This window comes from Alexandromys fortis, unplaced genomic scaffold (genome assembly GCF_014885135.2).
Source record: "Alexandromys fortis isolate MF-2015 unplaced genomic scaffold, M_Fortis_MF-2015_v1.1 scaffold_72, whole genome shotgun sequence".
Taxonomy (NCBI): Eukaryota; Metazoa; Chordata; class Mammalia; order Rodentia; family Cricetidae; genus Alexandromys; species Alexandromys fortis.
The window spans coordinates 1,606,883-1,625,056 of NW_026067969.1; the positions used below are offsets into that span (position 1 = coordinate 1,606,883).

Here is an 18,174-nt window from a genome sequence, read left to right on the forward strand (position 1 = left end):
AGACCTGTCTATTGGGAACCTGTGGGCCATCCACTCAGATCCCAAGGCATCATCATGTACTAAATAACTGTGACAGCTATCTGTGCTCTGAATGCCATAGGGCAGTGTTCTCCCCAGACACCTCTGATTTCTGCTGTAGCTATTACCTGCTTTTCTAGAAAACATGTTCACAGAGGCTGTGGGTGGTCCTGTAGGTCCAGCGGGAGTCACCTGGGGAACCCTGGGGAACGATGTTGGAGGTGGGGGTGGAGCCTTCTTCTGCAGAGGGAGAGAGAGCTCAGCAATGCCTTTAACACGATGGAGATCAGTGAGGACTCTCCAAAGGGAGGCAGAAAGGTGACAAGGAGTAAAGCAAACACTCCCCCCGCCCCACCCCCACAGGGACCTAGACACACTACTTACCTCCTCCTCTGGTTCATTCAAATTCACCCACCGGTTTTTCTTTTCATCCCAAACAATCTGCCAAAAATTTTAAAAGAAAAAAAATCAGTAGAATGAAACTAAAAAGAATTAGAACCCAATTTAGATATTTTACAACTTCAGAAAATGTCAACTCTCAGGTCTGTCCTAAGTCCCAAGACATTATACTATCAGCCAGTGACAGACCATCACCACCTACTACCCACTCCCACTAAGCAACTGCCACACCTGGACAATACTCACTGATTTGTTCTTATCATCTGGTAGATAAGCCTCTGTCCTTTTCTTTCCAGGCAGCCAGCGAGAGAACCAGGACTCACTCTAAATAAAATCATTGGAAGAGCGTGAGGACACTTCGCAGTGAGAGGAGTTCAGCACAGTAAGGAGAGCATTATGTGATGCCATCTACAATAGTGCCTGCGAAACCACATCCACAGAGATGAAACGTCAACAGAGGACAGGGCTGAGAAGTCAGTGATCATGGAGACAGGGGGTCAGTGTGGACAATGAGGATGATGAGCCCGCCTGGGATGCTCTGACCATGCAAATCAAAGAGGCTCTGCTGTGCAATGATCTGTACACTTTCATAGTGCTGGGGAGGAGACTCAGGTCCCCTCAAATGCCAGGGAAGCATTCTACCACTGCACAACAAACACCCCATAACCCTAAGCATATCTTTTTGTGAGACAGTGGCTCACTATGTAGATCTAGTTGTCCTGGAACTCACAGAGATCTACCTGCCTCTGCCTCCTGAGTGCTAGAATTAAAGGCACGCACCACCCCGGGGCTGATAAATGTTATCTTTAAGCTGGGCGATGGTGGCACACGCCTTTAATCCCAGCACTCGGGAGGCAGAGGCAAGCAGATCTCTGTGAGTTCGAGGCCAGCCTGGTCTACAGAGCTAGTTCCAGGACAGGCTCCAAAGCCACAGAGAAACCCTGTCTTGAAAAACAAAAAAAACAAACAAACAAACAAAAAAAAAAGTTATCTTTAACAGGATGACAATATGCCACCTACACTCGTTCCATAGAAACATTCCATATTCAAGCTCTGGAAAACAAAGTGAGCATCAGATCAGGCTCTTCCCACCCCAGGAATACAAAGAAGTTGAGCAGTCAGGATGGCCTCCACACAAAGACCCTCTTCCTACACAAAGAGAATCTTGGTGATCAGAATTTTATGTCTTTACTGTTCTGGACCATTTTATTTAAAAGGAGAAGAGAATAGCTGTAGAACAGAACCCACATTCTCAGGGATACTGGGTAAACACTGTATCCCTGAGCCACGGAAAAAGAGGCAATTGCCTACCTCCTAGGACAGGTTATTTCCCCTGTGGATTCCAGGAGAAATAGAATGTGGGTTCTGTACTACAGCTATTCACATTTAATTTAAACATTATATAAAATCTTTTCTAAAATTGAAGAACTGTATTCTTTATTAAGACATCATCAAGAACAAAGAGGTGGTCTATGGCCTGGGAGGGATTGTGCACCACACAGTCATTCAACAAAGAATCTGTACCCACCATGCAGGGTCTCCCACTAGTCACTGAAACAACAGTTCAGAATGAAGAACACTTAGAACAAGTACAAGACAAAGGAGCACTTGGGGCTAAACTTGTGCAAAGGTACTCAGCTTCGCTGGTGACGTCAAGAGTCACATATTGTCCTCTGGTTCCACTAGGGCTTGTCTATTATGAACTGGCTATGAATGAATCTCTAGGGAGCCTGGGTGTGTCCTCACCAACCTGGATGTGCTTACACACACAAACACACATGCACACACACACACACTTAGAGAGAGACTTGTCTAGCTGCTATATGCTTTACACACTCAAGTTCATATATGCTTCATCTTGAGAAAAGAATTTATAAATGAATGTCTTTTCTTTGGCTCCAGTTTCCAAAGAAAGCTGTTCCAGGGTATTGAGCTTCCCTCCACCACTTGCCCCACCTCTCTGTCCACTAGAAAACTTGGCAGGACTGGGTTATACCTTCTTGGTCTCCTTGGCCTCCTTTTTGACAGCTTGTGCAGGCTTCTTCCCTTCCGAAGCAGGTGTCAGAGAAGGAGCAGGCGTCAGACTGGAGCTGCCACGATCCCACACTGGGGGTGTCTCCAAGTCCTGTGCTGCTCTGGAGGAGCCCTGTCACAAGGCAAGATGAAAACCAGCTCTCCTGGAGCTCCTTGTGAGGGGGCCAAGGGAGTAGACCTCACTAGTATCTACCTAGTAGGGCAGAAAGCCAGTGGGAACAGAGAAGGGTAATATGACAGCATCCTAGCTGGGCTTTCGAAACAGTCTCCGTCTGCTGGAGAAATGCCAGCTACACCTCACAAGCACTTAACAGGGAGGGAGCATCACAGTACTCCAAGAGATGGAATATATGTATGCCCTGAGGGTAGAGGCAGTCAGAGCTGGGAAAGGTACCTTTGGAAAACATCACAACCTAAAATATCCTCTCCATGAGCCGATGAACAGCTTAGTGTTAAGGTACTTGCACAGCTCAAGTTTGACAACCTGAGTTTAAGCCTCAGAACCCATATGAAGGTAGGAGAGAACCAATTCCACAAAGCTTCCCCTGACCTCCATGCATGTCACATGCACGCCACCCATATAAACGCTCCCATACACCATACACTAATGTTAAGAGATAAAATAAAGGGACTGGAGAGCTGACTCAGTTGAGTGCTACTGCTCTTGTAGAGGACTAGAGTTTAGTTCTCAGCACTCACATCTAGCAACTCACCAATACCTGTAATTCCAGCTCCATGGGGTCCAATGCCCTCCTCCACCCTCCACAGAAACCTGAGTTTAAGGTTTCTTAAACTCATGCACACACACACAAATAAAAATAAAGTTTACAGAAAAAATGGCTGGGCAGTGGTGGTACATGTCTTTAATCCCAGCATTTGGGAGGCAGAGACAGGCAGATCTCTGTGAGTTCAAGGCCAGCCTGGTCTACAGAGTGAGTTCCAGAACAGTCAGGGCTATATATACAGAGAGAAACCCTGCCCAGGTGAAGGCATGATCACCACACAGTGAAGCGTGCCCCCCCCCCCATTACTTTTCAGGAACAAGCTATCTGAAATAATAAGAGGAAGCACCTATTGAAGGAACATCCATCAAGGACAGGGTATCTGTAAAGAACTTCCAGAATGTGCCATCTATCCATCTTAGTTGAGAGCACACAAAAGAATATCTGAACCAAACTTTGTGTGCTGCAATAACTGCAATTTTAGGGACATCAAGATGTCAGGTTCTGTTGTACAAAGGGGAGAGATCACCTTTGGAAACTAAATCTGGAGTCTCACTGCACTGCAGGTGGGTGTTTCTGCCTTCACACCACCCGGTTCTCTCTCTCACCTCTTTCCCACCAACGTTTTCACAACTTTCACATTTGAAGAGTTAAAGCAACTTTTAAAATTAACTCTTTGTATGTGTGTGGGGCATGCGTGTTACATAACTTGTGGGGAGGACAGAGGGTAACTTGTAGGAGTTGGTTCTCTCTGTCTCCATGTGAGAATGAGCTCAGGTCATCAGGCTCGGTGGCAAGCACCCTTACCAACTGAGCCATCTCCATGGCCCCAGCCAATGATTTTAGAAATACTTTTTCTTTAAGAATCAAATTTAAACATAATCTCCTTACCTTTATTACCTTCCTATTTCAGGCTAAGAACAAGGAGCCAAGGTATCTACTCAACAAACTCACAGAAAACAGTTACAACAAGATATGGGAAGTACCGGGTCAGAAAAGTTCCCACCAAACTCCTCTTCATTGAACTCTGGAGGTGAGTGTCTGACAGGTGAGCCCCGTGGTACCATTTCTGTCAAAAACAAAAGAGAATGACTGGGTCCTGGAGCTGCTGCCATGTAACAGATGGAAAGCGAGGCACTGGCAGGGCTCAGACTGAGAACAAACGTAGTACCAGACTTGGCCGACAGTGTTCCTTTCCAATACCCAAAAGGAAGGTTTTCCCAAATGTTTGGCATCTGTTTTGCTCTTTAGAAACAAGCCTATGTTTTGTTTTGTTCAGATAGTCAGACAGGCACAGACAGGCACAGGATCCACCAAATTTGACTTCCAGAGAAACATTCTCCACCTATACCTGTGTGGCTCAAGGGACGTAGTACAGCACCAAGACAGACCCTGCAAATGCCCTGTAGCCATTCCATTATACCCTAAGTGGGCAGCTGGGCTTCAGATGGTAGTACATGGCCAAGCCACAACAGAAATTAGCAATAGTGCTTCACTGCACTGAGACTCTTAATCCATTCTGTTTGGAATTCTAGTACTTTTGGTCCACATAATTTCTTCTGCCAGCTACTTCAACACCAAGACCAACTCGCTCTGCTCTCAGGACAGCATCTATCCCTCCGCAAACATACCTGGGTTAGGGCTTCTGGACTCCTGGAGTGGAACTCCACTTTCCTGGAGACATGGTGTAGTGGGTGGCAGGGCCGGCCCAGGGTGTAATATTGCAGGATCAGATCTGGAGGACTCTGGGAAGCCAAGCGCAGACCCTGGGGGTCCATAGGTAGGACCCAGTTCTAGGGGGCCCTGGGATATTGGCACTGGGAACATCGGCACCCTGGCAAGGTGAGCTGACTGGCCATCAGGGAATGTCTGCGGAGCTGCAGGGCACAGTGGAGAAGAGGAAGTCTAAGGTCACTGAGGCTGACTGCTCCCGGGCAGGCACTGACTGGCACATCATGAACACTTCCTACAAGCTGTTCTGCAGTCATACTTTTATAATGAGGTAGTTGAAAACAGCACCCACCAGTGGTCTAGAAAAAGCAGAACATTCATGTCCTAGGCACCCAAGGGCAGGATGGGTGCACTAGTGTCTATCAGTAGATGTGATGTGGGTCACAGGTTACAACCTATATCGAGTGGCACCTAACACAGTGCTGCTTTGGCAGTGCATTCTCCCCAATGCCAGGGGTCAAATGGACTAATTGTGCATACAGGTATCCACAGTTCAACTTTTGAGCAAGTCCTCTCTACCAGCTCAACACTGGGCACAAAGGCACATGCCGATGGTCCCAATTTCTTAGTGTAGATGGGAATTTGTGAACCACAAGTTCCAGACCAGTCTGCACAACAGAGTGAGATTCCTATCTCCCAATACAAAACAGGAATCCTGATGCAGGGAATGAACTGGGAAGAAGGAAACCAGGCACTGAGGGTAGTAATTCCAGGATGGTGACAGGAAACTTGCAGGAATAGGGAGTGGCTAGAGGCCACAGGGTAGAGGCCAGCAGCAGTCTGAGTCAGGAGTGGCTAGAAGGCCAGGTGGGGGGGGGGGGAAAGCTTTGGAATAGAGGGTATCAGGGCAGACCTGCTGGGAAGACCTGCTTGTTCTTAGGCCAGTTGGAGACACCTGCAGAGCAGGAGCAGAATGAAAGACAGGTGGGCAGAAAAGGTGCCTGCCTGACAAGGAAAGAGGTTCATGAAACGAGTGAGAAGTCTGGGCCCCACCTTCTGGAGGAATGGGGTAACTAATCCATCCCAAGATGAGAAAGATGGGGAGAAATAGCTGCAGAACAAGAAGCAGCAGCACTTGTTCTGACTGAGCTGCAAGGCTCCACAGGAAGCAAGCAGCTAAACGGCAGCTGGAGGCAAAGGCAGGGCCAGGGGAGCAAGACCAGGGGTGCATGAACATCAGTAATATGGGCAAAAGAGTACCTAAAGCTCTGCAACTCCATATGCTCACCACAGGAGGAAGCATAGAGAGAAAGGAGGAGGAAGCCCAAACATCACCAACTACCATGGTGGCATACTGCCTCAACTCTGGCAGCAAAACACTCTCTAGTCCAAAGCAGACATCAGTGAGCTGGGTCTGTGGTACTGTGAGTCCCACCTGTGGGCAGCAGCTGCATGCTGTGCATCAAGGGCTCAGTGCTTGGCATCAGTAAAGGGTTTTCGGTCCTCAGCCCTGCCTGCTGGCTGAGTCCTGGACCATCCAACTGCTCTACCTCAGAGCCTGGTGTGTTGTGACATTGCTGGGGGTCAGTTCCATCCGGGCTCCACAGCACAGTTCCCTCCTAGAGAAACAGAGTCAAACTGCAGCCCATGCTCAACAGTCCATGTGGACCCAAGAGCATTCTCTAATGCCCTCCTGGCAACACGGAAAATCCCACAGTATATACCCTTCTGAAGTGTCACATTGTCACCATCAAATGCTTCAGGTGAACACAACAGGGGTTGTGAGACACAAACCCTCTCATCAAACGCCTCCAGGACAAGTTTTAGGACAAGGCTGTGCTGTCAAAAGGCATACCTGGATCTGCTTCTCCACATCCCGCAGCTGCACCAACCAGGAAGGCTCCACAGAGGACTCTTCCTCTGGCTTCTCCTTCAGCTGAGGATCGAAGAGGCATAACTGGGAAGCCATCTAAACCAAAGAGAACAGAGGTCCTTGATATTGCTGGATGGCACCAACGAAACTGTCCCCAAGTGCAACACAGTGGTTAGAGTGGAAGGAGGTCATGTGTGGGCTGTACAAAGCTGAGTGATCAGAGTGAGCCCAGAGTGGAGTTCACACTTGTATGGAACAGCAGGCCTGTCCCAGTGCTCAGCTGACCAGGGAAGATTCAGTTCTCTGATAGGGCCCTGGAAGGATTTGAGTGGCTCCAGATGAACCAAATTTAGACATAAGATGTGACTGTTAAAGATGGGGCAGAGCATGAGCCTCCTTTATCTGAATATTTCCACAATAACAAATTTTTTTACTTATTTCATAAGTAAAATGGATACTCAGAGAAGTAAAATGAGCATACTCATATTTTGGACATATTTTTAGGAATGGAGCTGTTAGGGAAGGGATACCTTGACATGCCATGTACTGGGACCTGCTTAGAGTGGCTGTGGGCTTCCTGCACCTGTACTGGGGGCTGATCAAACTAATAAGAAAAGAAATGCCTGGCAGAGGTACAACTAGGACTCAGACCTAGTTGCTGACTCACAAGCATGTGCTTTTAACTAAGTGAAAGCACTTTAAATGCAGGTTCCCTGACACAGATGGATCTTTCCACCTTGAAGCTTATGGCTGAATTTCTGCATGGGCACAGGGTACCTGTAGAGTTTCTATATTAATACTGCAAAACCAAAACAGCCAGTCAAGAGCACTGAAGTATCTCAAGTAGGTTCTGGGTGTCACTCTGTTGAGTACTACTTACTACAACCCCATCCCCAAGCCCAGCAAGATGAAGCCTGTGTCTTCCCAGAGTTGGCACAATGCCTACAGAAAGGTATGAGACGGTCCTACCTGAATCAACTGGGTAATCAGCACTGGAGAATATGCACCAGGCTGTGCCAGGATGTTCTTGGCTATCACTTCACAGTAGTGGAAGGCCTGTGTGGCTAGTCCCATTTCAGCCAGGCGGCACAAGTAGATGAATTTAAACACCTGAAATGACAAGTGCGCCATCGCAGTTCTGAGGCTTCCCACTAAGTGCACTGTCACAATCTTGGGTTTCCATCACTCCTCAGCTCTTAGATGCTGTGCACCACAGCAGCCTCTGTGATTAGTGCAGGGTCAAAATTGACACCTGCACTCCTCATAACACCTCTGATACAATCAGAGGCTCAAGATTTGATGTTCTGCTGCTGCCAGACATTCAGACAACTACCTTTGTCATGGGCAAACTATTTTTATTTATTTAATCTTTTTGTTGTTGTTGTTTGTTTTCAAAGACAGGATGTCACTGTGTTGCCTTGGCTGTCCTGGTACTCTATACACCAGGCTGGCCTTGAAGTCACAGAGATCCACCTGCCTCTGCCTCCTGCATGCTAGGATTAAAGGCGTGTGCTACCACAGCCCAGCACCATGGGCAAACTGTAAACATTTCCTATTAATACACACACATGCCCATATTGGGTCAGATCACACAATCTCACTAAAAAAATACCTTATATATAAAAAAGCTCTTGAAACAGTCTGAAATATTAAAAACAAAAATAGAAATATAGCATTTTGACCAACTAACGATATATTCAAGGTATCAAAAAAACAAAAAAACCCCACAAAACAAAATGCCTCATCATTACTTCTCTGAGAATTCAAAAACCTAACCAAGCAAGCACTGGTGAGCACTGGCCACCCCACACAGCCCCTGCTCACCTGGAAATTAGGTAAGGAGCAGGTGTGCACCCCAAGAGACTGAGCATACTCATAAGCCTCAGTCCTTTGAATAGCTTCATTGGTGGCAAACTTTAAAAACGGCAAACTGTGGAAGAAGCAAATTATTCCTTTTGAAAAGTGGCCAATTATGGCATCATCAACCTCCGAGCAGGTCATCCCAAGCATGTCTCATTATGTGACAAAGATGCAAGGCTGGCCATTTTCAAATTAAATGAAGGACAGGGTTTTTTTGCTTCTTAGAGAAAAAGGAAACTGCTGTATTGATTTGAGTCCTTACCTATGATTTGAGCCTATCAAGACAAGTTTCGTGGTTTTCTTTGTATAAACCCCAAATCCAACCTGGGCCATCAGGTAGCAGAAGTGTGCAGCATCCAGGAGGCCTTTTGATGCTGAAGAGAAAGAACAACCACATCTTATCAGTCCCTGGAACCATTCCAGGGATGGTGCCATAAGACATCAGACTTAATAAGATGTACCATGTCTCTTACAGGTCCTGGCACAGTTCACACAGTCAGACTCTGGGGTCTATCACATGACAGCTAAATGCCTACTTCACACCTAACTCACCTAGGGTATCGCCCATTGTAGCCATGGTCCTAGACTCAACGTCCATGTTGTTGTTCAGGTTGGATAAAACCATTGCAAGATGCGGCCTCCAATCTCCCCATTTCTCATCTCCACAACACTACAAAGAGAACACCAAACAAATCTTTATCCTTCAGAGACTGTCACCTTTAATTTCCTGATGGCCAAGCCCAATGAGAAAGCAAGACAAGAAACAGGTTTCAGAGACTCCATGATCAAAGTCTTTAGCATGCACAAATTCCACTGGACTACAGGTCTCCACTAGTGTCCTGGGGACCTGTACACTCACCGTGGATGCAGCAGGCATCCGTCCAGACATGAGCTGGTAGACAGTCTGTAGGGGGTCATTGATTGGAAGACTGTTGGCAAACCTATGTGTAAAGAAAACAGTCAGATCTTTCTCTGGCTTAGCTAGTAGAAACCACAACCCATTTTCAGCCCTTTAGCAACTGTCAGAATGAAGAGGTCCCTGAAGTTTTACAGAAAATATTTTTTAAAAAAGCAATAAAGATTTCAAAACTCCCTTAACAGTATAACCCAAGAAGGGTCAAGGAAGCCTATGATTCCACAGCTGAAAATCCCAAAGTAGAGGCAAGGTACTTGAGAACCAAAGTCAGGTTATGTAAATGCATGGGGGTGCACTATAAGCCAACTCACCTGGTCATGACACGGGCATGTGTCCGGCTGTCCATCTTACTTGCAAGTAGCAGGGCGTGACCCCACAAGCCATTTTTCATAGCAGACTCCAGAGCATCCTGCAATGCATTTCAGGGCTCATGAGAACAATCAGAACGCTTACTGTTGGATCAGGCAGAACCAATGCCGTCAAGCACACAGAAAATAGGACAAACGTGGTAGGTCAAAAGGCAAACATGGTTTATAGATGACACTAAAGCCTTGTCCTTCTGCCCTTGCCCTCTAGTGAGCATCTGTAGATGCATGCTATAAAGAACCAGCACACCAGCTAGAAACAAGTGGCAGCACCACAATGTGAGGAATGCAGTATCAGTCTGGGTTCCCCATCCAGGTGACATGTGGCTGCCTCAAAGACTCTCCCCAAACAAACATCTTCAACATAATCTCCCTTCACCCCAAATAATCTGTGGTACAACTGAGCACTTTTGGCTAGGAGGCAAAACCTTAGCAATAGAAGTAAATATTCACAAAAGTCAATGGGGTCTATGATTTCCACCAGCTGTGAAACATCCACATTAAAATCCCAAGGACTACATATGAGTTTTTCCTAAGCACGGGGGCACACACTTATAGTCACAGCTCCCCAGGAAACAGAGAAGACACCATTTGAGCCCTGAAGTTCAAGGCCTGTCTGAGTAACATAGCAAGACTGTTACAAAAAATAAGCTTTCTAGTCAGGTGAAATCACAGAACTTCAGAGGCTGGGGCAGGAGGATCACGAGTTTGATGCTGCCCTGGGCCAAAAAGATCCTATTTTAAAGACAAAAAACTTTCTAAGTTGTAGTATTTTTGAGAGTATATGTTTACCAATGTACATGTTCCTGGGTCGGATCTCAGATCCAAAGCAGACTAAAGCCATGACCTCCTAAGTGAATCATAGTGTGAAGGGCAGAGAACCCTGGGCCTATCAGATGTCCGGACAGAGACCTCTACCGGAGCCAGTATGAAGCACCTCCACTCTCAGAACATCCTCTGCCCCAATGTGCACACTTTACGCAATCTTTTTTTTTAACTTTTTGGTTTTTCATGGCAGGGTTTCTCTATGTGTAGTCCTGGCTGTCCTGGAACTCACTCTGTAGACCAGGCTGGCCTCAAACTCAGAGATCCACCTGCCTCTGCCTCCTGAGTGCTGGAGTTAAAGGTGTGTGCCACCACCGCCCGGCTACTTCAACACTCTTGTGCACACTATCAGCCTCAGGTATGTAGAACCCTGTCTTAACAAAAATACACATGACTGGCTTGAAGCTTCAGTCTGTAAGAAGACTTCATCCCAGGACTCTGCACACAGACGGGCATGCACGCTCTCCAAATGACTGTAAACTGAGCTGGTCAGATTTCTACACGGGTCCTTCTCAGAGAAAACACTACTGATACCTTCAGAGATGTCAGGCAAAGGGTCAGATATCCCTAAACAGCACTTGCTTCCTGGAGAAGGTTGGTCTTTTCCCTGGGCCAACAGATGGATTATAAGAAACATCTGGAGGGTTGCCTACCTTTTTCCGGCCGTACAGCAAGAGCTCACGGAACCGCTCAGTCTCCTTCTCCAGCACGCTGGTGGTCGCTATCTGACTGTCTGTGAGAAACGAGAGCTGGGCCTCCCCTGACTCCTCCTCTTCCACTTGTTCCACGGCCTCATTAGTGAAATCTATCAAGTTTGCCTCATTGGGTGACTTCCCAGGAAGCCACACAGTTCTGTGGTCTCGTAACAAAAGCTCTGCAATGTCTGTTCCCACCACGGTCTACAGGGCCAGTGGGGATGGATGGAAAGCAGCATAAAATTATATTAGAAACAGGGTTTCTAGCCACATGACAAGAAATTCCCATGCTGTCAGGGCTTGGCCAGGTCTGCATAGGTAGCACATATTAGACCTCAGGAAGGAAGCCTGATTCTTCATGAAAGCAGCGACAGCCTCCCATAAAGGCTGAGGTGTCAGCCATCACAACTCTTGCACCTCCCTTTCCTCCTACTTTCCCAGGTTGCTGCCATGACACACTTCCCAAGGAAGCATGGCATGGCAGGCTTGACACTGCCCACAGCTCAGGACAGGAATAGGAAACAGATTCCAAGACTAAAGGCAAACAGAGAGAACATTCAAAAGTAAAAGGGAACATACCCCATTTTGTCTGCATAACAGAATAATGAAATTCCAAAGAAGACTTGCAGATTCTTTGTCAATTAAACTCTCATTCTGCAAACATCTTGTTGCTTTGTTCTGTGCAAAGTTAATAACATCTACTTTGTGGGTATCATCTCTGGGAAAGAATGAACATTCAGTGAATGGTGGTCACAAAACTGTGAGCCAAACTCAGCAGCTGCTATTAGGGCAGACATCAAGAGACAGTGCCACGGGGAACCTTACTTTCCAAGAGGACCTGGGAAGGAGCGCATCTCTTCCTGCTCAGGTGTGTGCTGCAGCAGCGTCTGCAATGAGAGGGACAAAGTGGCTCACAGGTACAGTCAGAACCACCAGCAGACTGAGCCACAAGCCAATCCTGGGACCACACTCATCCCTCCATGCAGAGGGTAAAGGTGATTGCTACAATTATATGAGTGGGTACTACAATGAAGATTTTCAATTTTTAAACAGCAAAACCTATTTTGGTCTTGACAGATGTATCAAGAGAAGGCTTCTGAGGCTATAGAGTAAGTGTGTACCCAGTCTTTTCCATTACTGAAAAAAAAAATCTCAAAACACAAAAGGCAGAAGAGCACACACAAGCAACCCGTACCTAACAACCATGGCACCTGCTTAAGTACTGACTTCTAGAAGAGCCAGCCTCTAAATAGAAAGAAAGCCCTATAAGCCAGAGTTTCCCAGGAAAGCAGGCTTTCCAAGGCTGTGGGGGGCAGAGAGTACCACGGGTCCAAGCTTACCTCTAAGCTGTGGATCTCCACTAGTGCAGGCTGTCCTTCTGAAGGCAGGTTGGGAATCACTTTAAGGAGTTGACCACCAGGACAAAACCTGGCACAGACATGAGGCACCGTAAATTTCTCAGGAGAGGTGGGTCTTGATGGAACTAAATGTGAATAAACGGGGGGGGGGGGGGAACAAAAAACAAAACAAAACAGTGAGCTATTTGGTCATGTCTAATAGCTTCTGAACCAGACTCCCAGCTAAGCTTCAGACTGGCTATCACTGGGCACCCAAGAGCAAAAGAGGTGAGCAACTCACACACAAAAACAGTTTCTCACTGACTGGTGTTTCAGTTAGGAGAGCTCTCAGCAACCCCTTCTAAAGCTACACCTTTCAGGAGTGAGTCAAAATGGGATACTGGCACAAATCAGAACAAGAGTCTCTAAAGGGAAGCTGGGCATTCCAAGAGTGCTCACCCACATAGCCGGTGTGGGAACACAGAGAAGAGCCACCCAAGGCTTGACTGGACTCAAAGTTCCACATTAACAATGCATATGTGGGGAAGCAAACAGCTCTCAGACCCTGAGCCAAACGTCAACCCAAGGGCCAGCACTGGCCTGTACCAACAAACCATGACACAGGAGACAGTGGGCACAGCGTGTAAAGAAGAGCTGATTGACTCCCTTGTTCTATCCCAACCTGATGGCTTCAATCTGAACTGCAGAGACGCACCTTGCTCCACAGCAGGCCAGGAGGTATCTGCAGGGTAGCTGTACTCTGGAAAACCATGGGCACCGGTGAAATTGCTGGCATAGGTGCCATAGGCATAATCACCATGAAATGAGCCTGGGGCATGAGGGGCCTCAAAGGAACCGCCAGTCACATTGTGGCTTCTGTAAATCTGACTCTTGAGAAAGAAATCAAGCAGAGAAAGTGAGTTTCCATGAATGTAAGAAAGATTGTGGGTACACTTTTAGAAGTAGGCAGAGACAAAATTGTGGCCAAGACTTAACATCTGCTCTTCCCCAGCCACGCCTGCCCAGCTCACCTGGTGTGAGTGGGAGCTGAGGCTGCTTCGGCGGCTGGGGAGGCTGTGAGTGCTGCGCAGGCTCCGTGCTGAGTGCTCGCTGTGGATGCTGCGCCTGTCCACTTCTTCTCCATAGGGGTCCCTGGGGAGCTCAGTGTCATCATCAAAGCTTCCCGTGAAGCGAGGGTCGTACCTCCAGTGATCATCACATTTCTCAGGCCTAGAGTAAACAGGGGACAAAGGCAGGGAATTGGAAGGGCAATTATGGAACACCACATAACTGCCTAGGAACCTCCTAAAGCTGCAATTAGCCCTCAGTGCTCACTGCCCTCCCTTTGCCCCTCTATCCTGAGGCTGTCTTCATCCTGAAGAATGTTAGTTAAACCTAACCATGCAGAAACCAAATCCTAGGTTCAGATGCAGGTGACCTCAGAGAACACACTGCAGGTGCAACTTGAGGGTGGTTCCTTTCCTGGGTTATGGAAGGGTGGAGAAGGGACACTGCAGAAAGGAGGCAGAGTTAAGATTCTCCCAAAGTGACTGGGAAGAAACACATTTGAGCCAGTTCTTCTCCCATAGGCTGGAGGTGGGCATAGGGAGGGGTGACCAACACCTCTTTCAGACACTAAGAGATTACTTCCCAGAAGTCCCAGAACTATAGCAGATTACTTCCAAAGACAGAGACCCTCCAACTTCCTTCACACACGTGCAGTTCACCAACCTGTCACTGTAAGCATAGTTTTCCTTCCTGTATGGGTCATGTTCGGAGTCATACCAGTATCTCCGGTCCCAGGTGCGAGGGTCCCTGAAGCGAGACCCATAGTAACGATCCCAGCGGCCTGGCTCTGTAAGTGAAGGATGAACGGATGAGTGCGGCAGTGACACCCAGCTCCCTGGAGCAGGCGTCCCAACAGCTCAGGAGGAAAGGACAGGCATGGCCTAGAGAAAGCTCCGGGAGCTGCCTGCTGCTCATGATGTGGCAGTCACTGGCTGTTCTCTCAGTACATATATCTGGATGAAAAAAAGGAAAGCCACTACAAGAGTTCTATATTAAATTCTATATTCTTCACTTTTTAAGTTTGTTTTGCCATGTGAGGGATCAAACTTAAGGCTTCAAGAATAGTCAGGTGTATAACTAGGTACCACAGGTACAGTCCCAGTGTTGATAATATTTTTTAATAGTTAATTTAATCTCAACTACAAATTATACTAATTATCTTCCTAACGTGATTCAGGAAATATATATATACACATATATATGATTTCTTTCTTTCTATGTGTACTTATGTTTTGCCTGTGCATATGTCTGTGCGAGGTTAGAACTGGAGTTACAGATGTTGTGGGTACTTAAGGTGAACTCAGGTGCTCTTAACAGCTGACCCATCTCTCCAGTTTGTGTTTCAGGATTTTTTTTAATTAATTAATTTATTTAAAGATTTTAAGAAAAAATTTCAGCAGGGCTGTGGTGGCGCACGCCTTTAATCCCAGCACTCAGGAGGCAGAGGCAGGCAGATCTCTGTGAGTTCAAGGCCAGCCTGGTCTACAAGAGCTAGTTCCAGGACAGACTCCAAAGCCACAGAGAAACCCTGTCTAGGAAAAAAAAAAAGAACAAGAAAAAAGAAAAAGAAAAAAAAAATGATTTCATTAAAACCTAACTCTGAAAAGAAATATTAAGATAGCATTTTAGAGGCATATGGCAAAGAGCCCCTTGAGAAGCACTATGTAGACCTGTCAAGGGACTGCAAGGCCTTATGGTACATAGCATACAACAGGGCTGCTAAGGGAACTCAGCTTTTCCCAGGATATGTTTTGTGGAAAGGAAATTTGGAGGTTTGCAAAGTAACTGGAACTGCTGCCATAGTGGGTGGGCTACACCTGTCACCAAGGAGCACGCATCAGCTTCATTTGACTTCTGAGCATTCAAGTGTGGCAGTGTGATTGGGGAGCCAGTCTCACATTCCACCACAGCCTCATTAGTTCACACTTGAGCAGTCACAAGTGGACTAGGAAGTTGCAGAACTAGTCACTATTCTTCACGACAATACAACAGACACCGTGGTTTGGGTAAAATGTGACTTTTCAATAAAGTTGTCAAAAATGATATTTCTCAGATGCTAAGCGTTCCCAATTACTTTGGCTCTTGGGATAAAAACACAGGCCAGGGGGCTGGAGAGATGGCTCAGAGGTTAAGAGCACTGACTGCAACCACATGGTGGCTCACAACCATCTATAATGAGACCTGGTGCCCTTTTCTGGTGAGCAGGGATACACACATACATAATAAATTTAAAAACTGAATGAATAAATAAATCTTTAAAAAAAAAAAAAACACAGGCCAGTGAGAGAAAAAGTGATCTTGATTCGCCTGCCAGACCATGACTTGTACATGGCTGTATGATCACAGGAAGTGGTTGGACAGTCCCCTGCTAATGACTACAATTTCTAAACATACCTCCATAATCATACTGGCCGGAGTAATAATTTGCATAGTAATCACTCTGACTGCTCCATCCACTTTTAGAATTATAGTATCCTTCAGGATACCCTTGCCTGGAAAAACAAACAAAAAAGCTGTTAAATATAGTCTCTGTTTCTTAAAGAAGTGAGAAATTAGCCAACCCACATACAGACATTCATAAAATCACTCAGTTGTGGAAAACGCACAGACCACAAGAAAAACAGACAAGACTATGGAATTCCCCAGTATGTACCTACCTGAAGTTGAGCTCATCAAAATGACTGCTGGACCATGGTCAGCAAAAGAATTGATTCCTCTTGTGTTTAAGTGCTGCATCCTAACAAGTTTTTATGTCATACTGTGCAGCATCAAGAAGCACTAAGCCCAAAACCAATCTAAAATTCCTACTGTTTTCTTTCTCTCTCTCACTCTGTTTTGTTTTTGTTTTTGAGACAAGGTCTCACCGTGTAGCTTAGGCTGGCTTTAAACTCATGACAATCCTCCTGCCCATGCCTCCACAGTAATGGGATTACAGCTGTGAAAAATGACAATTTCAGCAGCCTTTAGGGAGGATCACTAGCTATGTGTGTTCAGTGTGGCCTTGCAGGAACAGATCTGTGAGCTGGGCCAGGGCCAGTAGATCAGTAAAAAGTTAGCCTCTTTTGTGCCCAATAGACTGACCCATGACCCCCAACTCGTTATGGAGATGTAAGTGCTTCTGGAACTCTTAGGATTCTCAAAAGCATTAAACATTGCTCAGCTGAACTTGGCTGTTTGGCTAGCATAAGAACTGCTCAACCAGCTGCCCAGACACAGAAATATCACCAGCCTGTCCTTAAAGTTTCATTCAGGTTGGCCACTCTAGACTTTCATCTGAATGGCAGTGGCTCTAGAAAAACATTTTGATATAAAGCAAGATCAAGAGCAAGCCAATACCCCAACTGCTCTCAACAACTTACCTACATACAGTTCAGGAAGAACAGTCACAAACATGAGAAATGTGCTCCCCCTCAAGCAGGTCTGACAGTTACCTTATCCCCCAGCTCTGAGTATCACATCAATACTGAGTGTCCACACACACAAACAGAGGAGACAAGAGAACAGACTCTCCTGCAGGATGAGACAAATGAGGGCTGAAGACACTCAGAGGACCCCAAAAGCTGAGCTGAAGGCAAAGCTGCAGTCATAATGACAAATCACAATGGTAGGAACCTGACTTAGACTGAGGCTCTGTGGCATACAGTCAGTCACTCTTGGAAGTTAATTCTTTTTTTTTCACCCAAGAGGGTTTTTCTGTACAGTCTCAGCTGCCTTGAAACTTGCTCTGTAGACCAAGCTGTTCTCAAACTCAGAGAACCTCTACCTCCCAAATGCTGAGTGAGATTAAAGGCATGTGCCACCACTGCCCAGCACTGGAAGTTAATTCTTAAATGAAACTGCAGGCAGACAAGTGGAAAGCAAAGAGACACAGTGGAAAGACACACTCTGGCTCTGGCCCCGTGCTCTCTTCCTTCTGCACTCCAGCACACAGATCCACATGCCTCCTGTCTTCTCACAGATGCTGAATCAGAAAGCTGAGCTGTATGAGTCCAAATACTACTTACCATCTAAGATCCCAAGAATTTTCTCACAATCATGTGTCTGTCTTTCTCTCTATCTCTGCCCCTGCTCTCATATGTGTATGTGTGCGTTCATACATGCATACATGTACATTTGCTCAAGTTTATTAGGGATCAAACACAGAACCTTACACCTATCAGGCAATACCCCATAATTAACCTAAGCTTCAGAATTGCTATGTTTCATAAAGACCCAGAATGTTCAGCTATGCATGTATGCACACAGTTTAGAGTGCACCTTTTGAGGGAGGTACACTAACTAGGGCTAGCTAAATGGACAAAGGTTCACACGCAAAGCAGTCTGTCTTCAGACAAGTCACCAAATACCTCCAAGAACCTGTCCACAGAAAATTCTGAAAGCAAGGGCACATT

General features: G+C 46.4%; 1 protein-coding gene across 9 annotated transcripts in view; it reads right to left on the bottom strand.

The window, feature by feature from the left end:
- The window catches only part of Sec16a (SEC16 homolog A, endoplasmic reticulum export factor), a 35,397-nt gene that overhangs the window by 6,237 nt on the left and 10,986 nt on the right, over positions 1–18,174 (bottom strand). For all 9 annotated transcript variants that reach the window (XM_050155106.1, XM_050155102.1, XM_050155108.1 and 6 more), the window contains 22 exons: positions 16,178–16,275; positions 14,447–14,570; positions 13,747–13,945; positions 13,431–13,605; positions 12,719–12,861; positions 12,204–12,265; positions 11,958–12,096; positions 11,337–11,582; positions 9,805–9,902; positions 9,437–9,518; positions 9,130–9,247; positions 8,840–8,951; positions 8,542–8,647; positions 7,687–7,827; positions 6,700–6,813; positions 6,280–6,463; positions 4,805–5,050; positions 4,160–4,242; positions 2,414–2,563; positions 664–741; positions 403–459; positions 147–258 (listed from right to left, as the gene is read on the bottom strand). In XM_050155106.1, the coding sequence (XP_050011063.1) occupies positions 147–258; positions 403–459; positions 664–741; positions 2,414–2,563; positions 4,160–4,242; positions 4,805–5,050; positions 6,280–6,463; positions 6,700–6,813; positions 7,687–7,827; positions 8,542–8,647; positions 8,840–8,951; positions 9,130–9,247; positions 9,437–9,518; positions 9,805–9,902; positions 11,337–11,582; positions 11,958–12,096; positions 12,204–12,265; positions 12,719–12,861; positions 13,431–13,605; positions 13,747–13,945; positions 14,447–14,570; positions 16,178–16,275 (2,867 nt within the window). The remainder of the gene's footprint in view (positions 1–146; positions 259–402; positions 460–663; positions 742–2,413; positions 2,564–4,159; positions 4,243–4,804; positions 5,051–6,279; positions 6,464–6,699; positions 6,814–7,686; positions 7,828–8,541; positions 8,648–8,839; positions 8,952–9,129; positions 9,248–9,436; positions 9,519–9,804; positions 9,903–11,336; positions 11,583–11,957; positions 12,097–12,203; positions 12,266–12,718; positions 12,862–13,430; positions 13,606–13,746; positions 13,946–14,446; positions 14,571–16,177; positions 16,276–18,174) is intronic.